The sequence below is a fragment of the Condylura cristata genome, unplaced genomic scaffold (genome assembly GCF_000260355.1).
Source record: "Condylura cristata isolate star-nosed mole 26May11 unplaced genomic scaffold, ConCri1.0 scaffold00038, whole genome shotgun sequence".
NCBI classification, from domain to species: Eukaryota; Metazoa; Chordata; class Mammalia; order Eulipotyphla; family Talpidae; genus Condylura; species Condylura cristata.
The window spans coordinates 717192-728488 of record NW_004567139.1 but is presented as its reverse complement, the minus strand read 5'-3'; the positions used below and the strand labels follow the sequence as shown (position 1 = coordinate 728488).

Here is an 11297-nt window from a genome sequence, read left to right as displayed (position 1 = left end):
AGGTGCCCAGAGCACAGGCCCCGCCTGTGAATGTGGGTTGGGTCACCCTCATGGCTCACCCCAGGAGGTGGAAGCGAGTGCTCACTCCTGAGCAAAGTGACAGAGCAGTGAGTGCTCAGGACACCCTCAGTGCCGGGAGCCAGTGGCTTCGGGCCTGGTCCGGGCCCTGGGCCCGCCACGCCGAGGGACAGCAGCGGGGCCTTCCCTCGGCTCCTCTCCTCGCCTGCAGGGCTGGGGCCAGGCCCGCGGGCTAGGCCAAGACACACCTGAAGTCCTTGCCGTTGTAGAAGTCCCAGGCGGAGGCGTGACACACCACCTCCCGCCCATCGGTCGGCTTCTCCAGCATCGATTTGTTCCAGAACTCGGGGGGCACTGGAAGCATCCCCATGGAGGTGAAGAATTTGTCTGCTTCCTCAAACATTCTTCGGGGTGTCCAACCCTGCAAGTGGGGAGGGGGCTCTGTCTACACTGGGAACCGTGGGGATCAGCTGTGCGCCAGAGTGTGTATGGGGGGATAAGCTGGAGAGACCCGAGTCAGAGGGCTCGCTCCCACCCGGACAGGGGCGCGCCTGCCCCACGCCCCAGACACAGCGCTGACCTGCTTGATCATGTTCTCTGTCACATCCAGCTTGGGGGCTAACGGGTAGGGCACTACCAAGTCGTAGATGTTGGACCAGGTCTGTGCCCACATGTTGCCTGCAGGCAGGGAGGGGGAGAGACGGCAGAGGGAGGAGAAGCCGTTACTTCTTGGGCTCAGCACCACCCAGCGGGTCCCAGCCTCCTCACTGTCTGCAAACTGTGCCGGGCATCTGACATGTTACCTTTGCTTGCACATCCTGCCTACAAGGTATTTACCATCCTGGCTCCCAGACGAGCCCCTGCGGCCATCAGAGAGTCAGGGTGGTCCTCACTGGCCAACCCGGGGTGCCGCCCAGGGGGTGAATATGCAAGCTTCGGGCCCCTCAACCTCTGTGCAAGGTGGACGCCACTGGCGGTGGGGGCAACCCCACAGCCCCTAAGTGGGGCTGGGCTTGAAGGCAGAGGGGCGGGCCGCCCCCACCAGTCACTGCGTGAGGTCACCTGCGCTCAGTGTCTGCACCACCTGCCCACAGCTCTGGCACAAACAGCCCGTCTCCTTCACGAGGGGCTGGTGCCTCTGGGTTTAGAACAAGAGAACCTCGTTCTTCAGGGTGGGCACAAGGGAAGATGCTCAGAGTGAGAGGGGAGTTGCAGAAGTGGATAAGGAGGAGAGTTTGCACAGCCAGCGGAGATCCAGCCAGAGCTGACTTCGGCTGGAGTCTAAAGACGAGTGAGAGAGGGACAGCTTGAGCCAGCGAGCAAGGGGGAGCCCAGCCCCCAGCCTCCCGGTCTGGGTCACCAGGCTGAGGGCTGCTCCGACATGCTTGGCCTCACCAGAGAGGGACCAAGGAGGGCTGGTCCCTTGGGCTGCAAAGACCTGAGGCTGAGCGGAAACTAGGTAACAGCTGAGTCAGCTTCTTGAGCCCCCCAGAATTTGTAAATGGTCAGCGACCCCAGCTGGTCACCCCTCACAGTACCACCTGCCCCCTGCATGCATTCCAGGGCCCCTGCGCTGTGACGGGTGACGGGGTTGCTCCTGGCAATAGGATTCGGCCCACGGTAGCAGACGTGGCCCACAGGCGCAACCCACTCCAGCATGGCTCCGGCCGCCGTCCCCACGCTTGTCCAGCCTGACGTGCCACCTGCAGGCCCTTCCCAGCCTGCCCTTGCCCTCTGGCCAGCCCCGACTCCTCATGCGGGGTGCGCCTTCACCCCGCCTGCAGGCCCCGCGTGCTCTCACCCAGCAGGTGCGCGGGGATGGGGCCCAGGGGGTTGATGCGCTCGGGCCCGTAGTGGCGGTGCAGGGCGCGGCGCACGTAGGCATGCAGGTTCAGGTAGAGCGGCCGCAGCTCCTGGTACAGCTGCTCCAGCTCGGCCTCCAGGCTCGGCATCTCGTACACTGACCTCCACGAGTCTCCTGCATCCACGTAGCCTGCACAGGGGACACGACCAGGCCCTCCCAACGCCTGCCATTCCCTGAGCACCCGCCTGCCCCTCCGGGGACACCCAGGGCCCCCCTCTCTGGGTCGGGGTCTCCGAGGACCTCTTGGGGGTTCCGGGACCAGAGAGCCCGCGGCATGATGGAAGGGACTCACCGTTGAGTTGTGCCGCCTTGTTGGTGAGCTCCACATATTTTGGGAAGAAAGGGAGGATGTTCTTCCCAGCCTTGTCTCGCCAGCCCTTCCACGCCCATAACAGGTCGTCATAGCTCCGGGATGTGGCCATGAGGTGTGTCAGATCTGGGGGGGCAGGGGGTTGAGTGACTTGAGACCCCGCCCACGGCTCACCTCCTCCCCCCGTAAGGGGAGCCCGGCCAGGACTTCAGCGGGAATAGCACTGAGGAGATGGCGTGAGAGGGGCTGTGGAGGCAGCAAGTCCAGGGAAGATGGGGGGAAGGGTGGAAAACGGGGGGAAGCTTCCTATGGGGCTCACGGGGTGCCAGGCCCCGGTTCTGTGCAAACGTGACCTCGGGCAGCTGTGGGCTTTAGCAGCCTGTGAGGAAAGCAGTGGTTTCCACACAAGCAATTGGGGTCCTGGCTGAGGTCCCCCGGGCAGAGGGCTCAGGAGCTGGGGCACAGACCACCGAGCCACAGTGTAGAGCTGCTGCCCCCGTCCAGCCGCCGTTCACCCCTTCTCTGGGAGAGAGAGCTTAGAGGTCCAGGGACCCACGGTCTTACTCTAGTCTCCCCTCACCCCACACTGTCTTGCAAACAAGGGGCACCACTTTCTCTCTACAAAAGGGGACAACATGGCCCTCACAGGGCAGTGGAGACCCAACAGGAGCACGAGGCCCCTGAGCAGGGCTGGCCCCCAGGCCAGCTGACTTTCAGGAACAGTGAGCACAAGAACGGCTGTGAAGGCCCAAGGCGCCAGGAACCGCCCGAGGCGGCCGTCCGAGGAGGCCTGGAGGTGGGCTGGGGCCCTGTCCCAGTCGCTGCGGGTGGGGCCTCTGGTGGGGGAACCGGAGCTGAGGCAGCCTCACCGAGTGCACTGGGGTGGCGCGTGCCCCACACGGACCAGCCCGGCTCCCCTTCCTGCCCTGGCGGCCTACGTGGGAAGGCTGCGGACAGCATCCGGTGCCATCCACACCCCGTTATTTGGCTGGTGTGCTCCCCATTGGGGAACGTGCTACGAGGTGCTCACTTTGCACAGAGTGTCCATTTGAATTAGTCCTGCTTGAGGAAAATGTATTTTGAGAAATTCACAACTGCCCTCAAATGAGGCAGGAGCTCTGATTTTGTGGGTGCTTCTCATTTTAACTGACCTGACAGCCCCTAAGTGAGGGGCTGACTGCAGGGGTGGGGGGGCTGGGGTGACGCGCCCTTTAATTAGGCCCATGGGCACATGTGCCCCACACGGTTGCGTGCCTACACACGTACACAACCGTAGACAGGAGAATACGGTTTCTCCTGTTTATTTTCCATTTCCCTTTCTAATAATCATTGTTCTCATGTGGGAGTTGGGCAGAGGGACAGGAAGAGACTGTTTCTGGGTGGAGATTCCTCAGAAAGACTGTTTACGCCTGTGGCTGCCAGGCCTGGAAGGCCGGTGGGGAGACAGCGAGCAGGCACTCAGGTGTCGCGGGTGAGCGCTTGCGGGGAGGCGGAAGGGGCACAGACGAGGAGCAGGAAGTCGTGGGTGTGCGGACCACACAGACAACACTCTGCAGAGTGCAGCCTCGATTCCTGGCTCTGGGGGAAGGAAAGCGGGGAGGACATGGCACCAGGAAGGACCAGGAAGGGGAGGCGCCTAGGTGGCTCTCCCTACGTGGCAGCCCAGACTTTGCCAACCACAGCTGAGGTGCCCGCCGGTCTGAGGGGCTGCAGGCAGGCAGCCAGCTCTTGTCCTGAGCGGGGCTGGTGGGGGGCGGCGGGTGGACCCCTGGGAGAGCAGTACATCAGGGTGGACATGATGAAGTGGGGGCCAGTTTTAGTGGTGGAAGAGAAGCCCCACTGGTGGAAAGCGGCCATGGGCTTCCCAAGCACAGTGACCCCTAAGTTATGAGTTCCTCGCCCCCTTGCCAGGCAGCACCCCAACACAGAGCCCCTCCCCCACCCCCAAGTGCGCTCACCAGGCTCTAGCTGGAGACAGGTTTGGTTGGCGTGACACACACTGGCCACGCTGTACGTGGTCTCCATGTCCATCAGGATCTGGTTGTACTGCGGGAGGAGGAGGAGGCAGTGAGCTGCACCCCTGCTCTGCCCTGGGCAGCATCACGAGCAAGGGCCTGAGCTGGGGAGGACGTCCCCAAAGGAGAAATCAGGGACTCTGTAGGCGCGTGTCCACAGGACGGATGCCACGGCTCGACGAGCCACGGAAGCAGCAGCAGGTGAAGGCCAGGCCCTGTGCTGGGCTCTTCTCCTCCGAGCCCTGACTTGGGCCCTCCAGCCCACCCCCACCCCCAGCCACACACCTCCTGCAGCTCCTTGAAAGGCAGAGCTGCTCGCTCGATGTCCTGAATCTTCTTTATTATCCGCCTCATGGTGGCGTTCTGGAAGTGGGTCACGTCAAACTGCTGGGCCTGAGTGCCGTAGTGCAGGCTGTGGTTGGAGATCTGAAGGTTCTTCTGCAGCTGAAGGCACAGAGGGGCCGAGTCTTGAGGCCCAGGCTTTGGTGAAGCCTCGGAGGAGGCGCGGTGGGGAGGGCCAGGGCAGGGGCGCTTCATCAAGTTGCTTTGCCTGTCAAACCCTTCTCAACCTGGGCTATGTGAGAACGTTCTGGTGCAGCCCAGGCCCTCAATAGATGCCCACCACCGAGCAGGACATATTCCTGCAGGGGCAGGGAAGGGCCCCCACGGGCCTTACAGGCGGTTCGGAGCAAGGTCACTGGGTACTGGCCTCTGAGCTCAGGGCCCACCTGTAAGGTGGGGCCAGGGTGACCAGTTTCCCAGACTGTTGAGGGTAAACACAGCAGTGGCCTAACATGTCACGAGCAGAGGCCAGTGCACAGCTCCCGGGGTTGTCTCTGCCGCTCCTCTGGGTGTAAGGCGTGCCCCGCCACCAGTCTCCAGGGGCGCAGGCATTGAATACACCCCCCCAGCCCCCCCCCCACCACCACAGGTCTCTGACAGCCCTGGTGCAAGTCTTGCATTTGCATTTCACCAGTGCCAGTGGTGAGGGGTGGGGGCCAGAGGGCCGTCTGCTCCGCCTTGGATTTGGAGGGCGGGGTGTGTGCACGTGTGTGCAGAGTTGGGGGGTCAGGGGGGACCTACCAGGATCCTGCTGTTCTCTGTGGTGATGTTGGTGTTGTAGTTCCAGTTGGCCTCGGTGAACTCGTTCCACACCCCCTGGGACTGCCGGTCATGTTCCTCCACAAACTTGCTGGCTTTGGCCTCATCAGTCACCAGGTCTGCGGGACAGTGGAGGGAAACGGGGAAGTCAGCTTGCCCGCCCTGCAGCGAGGCTGGTGCCAGGCGCGGCCCTGCCCCCCCCCCCCCAGCTGGTCCCACTTGGGCTCTCCGTTATCCGGCTGCTGGCTGTTGCCCGGATGCTTGTGGCCTGGCTGCTGGCCTTGGCCTGGCTGGTGGTTGCCTGGTTGACTGTCACCTGGGGAGTGGCCTCCTGGCTGGGGACCTGCAGGGGGTGCCCCCAGCAGAGCAGAAGGAGGAAGAGGCTGGGCACCCCCTTAGCAGCCCGTCTGTGGCCCATGGCCGCAGGAGAGCAGAGCCCTGCCGCAGAGGCTCCTTGGCCAATAAGAGTGGACCCTGTAGTGTGACCTCACAGAGCGGTGTGGTGGGCCACTGGGCCCCAGGGGCCTCAGACCTGGGCACGCCCTCCCAGGGCTGCTGGAGGAAAGGCCTGCCCATCCCCATTCCAGGGGTGCTGATGAGTTAAGGGGTGCCTACCCCCCTGAGCAGGGTGCTGAGCTCCCCTGGGAGGAGCTCAGTAGGAAACAAAAACTGGGGGCCCAGGTCCAGGGCCCAGAATTGCGGCCTCCCGTTACTGCTGCACCCATCCCCACTCAGGACTTTTACCGATGCCCTCTGGGTAATTGCTGGGCAGCGGGGGGCACCACTGGTTGTCCGGCCAGCCCAGGACCTCGCCGTTCTCCTTGTTCTGCTTCTCCAGCCACTCGGTGAGTGGCTGGAAGTAGTGGAGCAGGGGCCCTGCGTCCAGGGAGTCGGAGCCGATCATGTCCATCAGAATATCCGTCCAGGGCCGCGAGGACCCAGCCTGCAGCACCTTCCTGTAGGGCAGGGTGGGCACTGTGCATACGGGGCTCTCAGGCCCACGTGTCCGTCGCCACCCACTTCTGCCTGCAGTGGACTACAGGACCAGCACGCTGAGACTTGGGGCCTAGGCGCTCTGGGCAGGCGGCAGGATGTCTGTCTGGCCCCGTTCCGGCCAGAAGTTGCCTCCAAAATAGGAGGGGACGGGAGAAGAGGCCCCCCTCACCCAGTCTGCAGCCAGTGCCTCCAGACACGCCCTTGCCGGCCTTCCCGAACCCCACGTGCCCTCCCTTGCCCCCACATACTGGAGCTTGGCCCCCGCCTTGGTGGATCTGTAGATGTCGCAGTGGTGCAGGGGGCCCGTCTGGTTAGCCTCCTTGCACAGGGCTTGGTGGAACTGGAACTGCAGGACAAAGCTCACGAAGTACCTGTGAGCACAGGGCAGGGCTTAGGGGGGCGGGGGGCGCTCGCCCAGGATCGCCCAGCCTGCCACAGGGCAGAGGCCGGACCAGGGCTGCCGGGAGAGGGGATGACCAAGCCTGCCGTGGCTGCCTGAACTCCAGGCCTGGTGCGGCAGGTGGGGGGTGGGGGGCTCAGAAAGCACGGGGCGTGGGGGGCAATCATCGCAGAATACGAGGAGGGGGCTACTCGCATGACCAAATGGTGGGGGACGAGGGAGGGGCAGCGGACAGTACCTGATGTACGGTGTCACATTTGGGACGTGAAACTTAGCTCCAGCGTCAAAGTGGGTTTCGTTTCGGGCGACCGGAGGGCAGATCCCCTGGTACTTGGTTCTAGAAGAGGGCGTGAAACTGTTTCAGGACCAGGGTCGCGCACAGGCTGGCTTAGCTTTTGCAGAACAGGCTGCTAAGCAGAGGTTCCGACCCTGGGCATCCCTCCCTCACCCTGGCAAATGGGGGAGAATTCTTGGAGGAGGGCGTCTGACGCAGGAAAAAGAGGAGAGAGCGTGCAGAGACCCTGGAGAGAGGATTGGGGCCGGCCCAGGCGGGTGGGGCTCGGCCCTTCCTGACCCCTCTGCTCACCGAAGATACCACCAGTCAAAGTTGTAGCGGGAAGGGGGGGTACTCTCACTAAAGACCCCCCAGCGCCACTGGTCCACCAGGTAGCCAAAGGGCAGGAAGGCAATTTTTTCCAGGGCCATCTTTAACAAGAAGTTGATGTCGCTTTCTGTTGGGAAAGGAGAAGAGAAAGGAGGCGGCCGAATCAGGAGGGATCCGGAGTCAGGGGTGGGGGGTGCCGGGCCTGGAGGGGCCAGTGGGAGGCAGGCTGGGCCAGTCTCGGGGGACACGACCCTTAGGGAGCACTGAGATGGGACTCCGTAGATGGGACTCCACTGAGATGGGGGTGCTCCAGGGGCACCCCCAAACCTGCCTGCCTGGGGGGCCATGAGGCAGAAACCAGAGGGCAGGTCTGGGCCGCGGGGTCCTGCCTCGGGGCAGTGGGACCTCTCTACACCTGCATACCGTAGTCACTGGTGACGTGGTCCAGCAGGCCAATCTTGTGCAGGTGTGCGGGAGTGGACACGGACAGTGCCAGCACATCCCCGATGGCCTCGTGGAAGCCAGGGTTGGCGCCCTGCCGCAGGGACACAGGCTGGTCCTTATATTGCAGGTAGTATTGCACGTGGCCCATCTCGTGGTGCACCGTGGCCAGCTGGTCCATGGTGACCCGTGTGCACTGCTTGATCCTGGGGGCAGAGAGAGGGAGCGGGTGAAGCACAGGGCTGAGCAGGGCCTACAGGGGGGAGGCGGGGCGACCTTCGCCCTGCCCCAGCCTGCACTGGGGCCTCCCCCCACCCCCAGGTACAGAGCTGAGGGCCTGACAGAGCCGCCCAGGGGAGGCGGCCTGACGCCAGCCCGGAACAGACCCGGTGTGGGGCCGGGGGCAGAGGCGTGCCCCGCTGCCTGCCCTTCCGGGAGCCAGGGGCCCCGGGCACATGTGCAGACCTGAAGTCTTTCCTGTTGTAGAAGTCCCAGGCGGAGGCGTGGCACACCACCTCACGCCCGTCTTTGGGTTTCTCCAGCATGGACTCTGCCCAAAACTCATCAGGCATTTCCGAGAGCCCCAGGGAGGTGAAGAACTCCTCAGCCACCCGGAACATGTGTGTCGCATTCCAGCCCTGGAGGTGGGGTGGGAGGGGGCATTTAGGGGCCAGTGCCAGAGCCCACTGTGGTTGCCTTTGGGGGCGAGGTCTGGGGCTCCCCACCCCTGTCAGCTTCTTGCCAGGGAGGGTGCCTCTGCTCTGGGGCCCCCCTCCTGAAAGGCAGGGTCCCTAAGTACCACTCAGATAAACCAAAGGGCCTCGAGGGAGGGGCTGGAACTTGCTGAGGACAGAGCCTCCAACTGACCTCTGGCCCGCAAGCCAGAACCCAGCTCGCCCCTGTGACCCTTCCTGCCCCTCTCCGCAGGGCTGTCCCCACCCTGGCCTGTCCCCAGCTGACCTTCTGCACCATAGTGCTGGTGACGTCGAGATTAGGCTTGTCGGGGAACGGTACCACCATGTCGTAGATGTTTTCCCAGCTCTGGGCCCACATGTCCCCTGGACAGAGGAGGGGAGCTGAATGGCTTGGCTCCCCGCCCGGCCAGCGCCTGCTCCAGGCAGGTCCGGGCAGCATCCTGGGCTCCCAGGCATTGGTGGGGCAGCCCCTGGTTGGCTGCCTGAGGCCAGCAATCTCACCCACAGGCCCCACCCACCCTCCTGGGTGCGCTGAGCTCCCGGCTAGCGGAGGCCAGCATTAGCCAGGCAATGATGCTGGGGTCCTTGCTGACATTTGGGGGTTCCTGCCTTCCAGTCCTGAGCCTTGCTTCCTAGGGGATAATCTAGAGTTATTACTCCCCCTCCACTGGCCGGGGGCCATGCTCCTAGAGCTCTGGCATGAGGCACAGGGGCGATCCCTGCGTGGGGCAAGGCCAGGTTCTTACCCAGCAGGTGAGCAGGGATCGGTCCCCTGAGGTTGATATATCTGTCCCCGTACTGGCGGTACAGCACCCGGCGGACGTAGGCGTGGAGGTTCAGGTAGAGGGGCTCTAATTGCTTGTAGAGACGCTCCAGGTCCTTCACAAAGCTGTCTGACTCATACCAGGAGCGCCAGTAGGCGCCCGTGTCCGAGAAGCCTGGTGGGGCATGAGGGTGGGGCGCAGCTAAGGCCCCCGGCTCCAGCCCTCACCACCCCTTGGCCCGGGACCCACACCGCCTCCGTCAAGCTGGACAGGGTGGCTGGGCATTGCAGTGCCACACTTTCCTAACTGGGGGTGGCTCCCTACCCAGCCAAGTAGACCCCAGAGAGTGCGAGAGCCAAGACGAGCACCAGGGCTGGGGAGAGTCCCAGGGAGGGGTCGGAGGGGTGGGCGTGCGGCAGGGCAGCAGCCTGGGGGAGGCTCTTGGGCTCAAGCTCCCCTCTGCCACCCCGGGCCATAGGACCCTGGCTGATGTGTGGCGGCCCAGGAGCAGAGCTCTGCTGGCCTCAGGGAGCAGCTGGGTGGGCGAGCACCACGCAGGCTGGGGAAGGGGCACCACGCAGGCACAGGGGTGGGGCGGGCACACTCACCATCGCTCCTGTAAGCCTCGTTGCTGAGGGCAGTGAATTCCTCGTACAAGGGTTTCAGCGGGACCCCCACGGCATTATGCCAACCCTCCCAGGCGAACAGCAGCCGGGAGTAGCTTCGTGAGGAAGCCAGGACGTTGGTGAGATCTGAGACACAGGGGCAGGGGCACGGGCCGTCACCCGAGTTCCCACTCTGGTCCCCCATCCCCATTAGCTTCCTCAGCATGTGATAGCCGCCCCCTCCCCAGGGTGACCTACAAGCTGGAGAGGAGGGGACTGGGAGTCTACAGAATAGGTGCCCAGGTAGGCCCCTTGTACCCAGGGAAGCTTAAGATGGGGCACAACCAAAACCTAGTGAGACCCTTCAGGGGCACTGAACGGAGCGTCCGACCTCAAGGCGGCCTAACTCGTAGTGGGGAGGGGCGCAGAGGGAGAGGAGGTGGTGTAAACAAGGGGTCCAAGGACAGTGGGGGGCTTTTAGGGTGAGAGAACCCACAAAAGGGAAAACCAGGCAGCCAAGAGTGATGGTCAAAGCACTTGCTGGGTGGGGCTTGGGCGGCTGGAGGTTGGAGATTCTGAAAGTCAGTTTGCTGGAGAAGCAGGGAAACCCAGGCACCTCACATTCCAGCCCCAGGTGGGGGTCGATGCCTGGGGGTTTGCCCACTCTCTCCACTGACTCCTCTTGCCCCCACATCTAAACCTGCAGGTCCTGGTAGCTGGTGAGAGGGAAAGGCAGGCAGCAGCCAGAGAGACCAGCCCCGGGCCAGGGCCTACCTGGGTCCAGGGCCCAGCAGGGGGCAGTGTTGTTGGGAAAGCAGACCTTGGCCGTGGAGTAGATTCTGTTCATGTTGCTGAGCAGAGAGTTGTACTGGGGGTGAGAGTTGAGGGCATGTCAGTGATGCCCAGCCTTAGAGATGAGCTGGTCACCCCTTCTTCTAGGAAGCTCAGAGAGGGGCTGTGACTTGGACACAGTCACAAGGTGGAACAGGTGCCCTGAGATTCAGGGGTAGGGGCTGGAGGCAGGTTCTAGTCCCAGTTGGGCTGCCACCTTCTCAGCCTCTCTGGAGGCTTCCTCAGTCTTTCTGAGGACACCCACACATCACCCTGACCAATGGAGAAATTGTGAAGAATCCGTGTTCCCTCCTCAATTTTGCTTTATCTACTCCGTGCGTTACACTTGCTTTAACACAAAGTCATGCCTACCCCCTCTGCAAGGGAAAGCAATGCTTCAGGAGCTGCTGGGTCCCTCTCACTCGGCCCCCACACATGGCAGGCTGCTCCCCAGCCCACCCCAGCCCCCGCCCACCCCTGGGTCCAGGGCCCACCTGCTGCCGCTTGTTCAAGTCCAGGTTGGCAGGACCCAGGATGCGCACCCCACTGATGACCCTGCGCAGCGTGGTGTCGTTGAAGGTCTTCCAGATGTCATCATAGAGCTGCTTGGCCTTCTTGCCCCAGGCCTCAGAGAACTCCTGGCTGAGCAGAGC

At 63.3% G+C, this 11297-nt stretch overlaps 1 protein-coding gene across 1 annotated transcript in view; it reads right to left on the bottom strand.

Moving 5' to 3' along the window:
- The window catches only part of ACE (angiotensin I converting enzyme), an 18117-nt gene that overhangs the window by 5854 nt on the left and 966 nt on the right, over window positions 1–11297 (bottom strand). Inside the window, exons 2-19 of the mRNA XM_004693339.2 lie at window positions 11139–11297; window positions 10588–10681; window positions 9817–9960; window positions 9191–9382; window positions 8710–8807; window positions 8215–8387; window positions 7732–7955; window positions 7291–7435; window positions 6943–7041; window positions 6553–6675; window positions 6053–6264; window positions 5291–5427; window positions 4493–4651; window positions 4151–4238; window positions 2175–2318; window positions 1820–2011; window positions 599–696; window positions 267–439 (exon numbers count right to left, since the gene is read on the bottom strand). The exon at window positions 11139–11297 is cut by the window's right edge and continues 24 nt beyond it. Coding sequence (XP_004693396.1) covers window positions 267–439; window positions 599–696; window positions 1820–2011; window positions 2175–2318; window positions 4151–4238; window positions 4493–4651; window positions 5291–5427; window positions 6053–6264; window positions 6553–6675; window positions 6943–7041; window positions 7291–7435; window positions 7732–7955; window positions 8215–8387; window positions 8710–8807; window positions 9191–9382; window positions 9817–9960; window positions 10588–10681; window positions 11139–11297 — 2654 coding nt within the window. The remainder of the gene's footprint in view (window positions 1–266; window positions 440–598; window positions 697–1819; window positions 2012–2174; window positions 2319–4150; window positions 4239–4492; window positions 4652–5290; window positions 5428–6052; window positions 6265–6552; window positions 6676–6942; window positions 7042–7290; window positions 7436–7731; window positions 7956–8214; window positions 8388–8709; window positions 8808–9190; window positions 9383–9816; window positions 9961–10587; window positions 10682–11138) is intronic.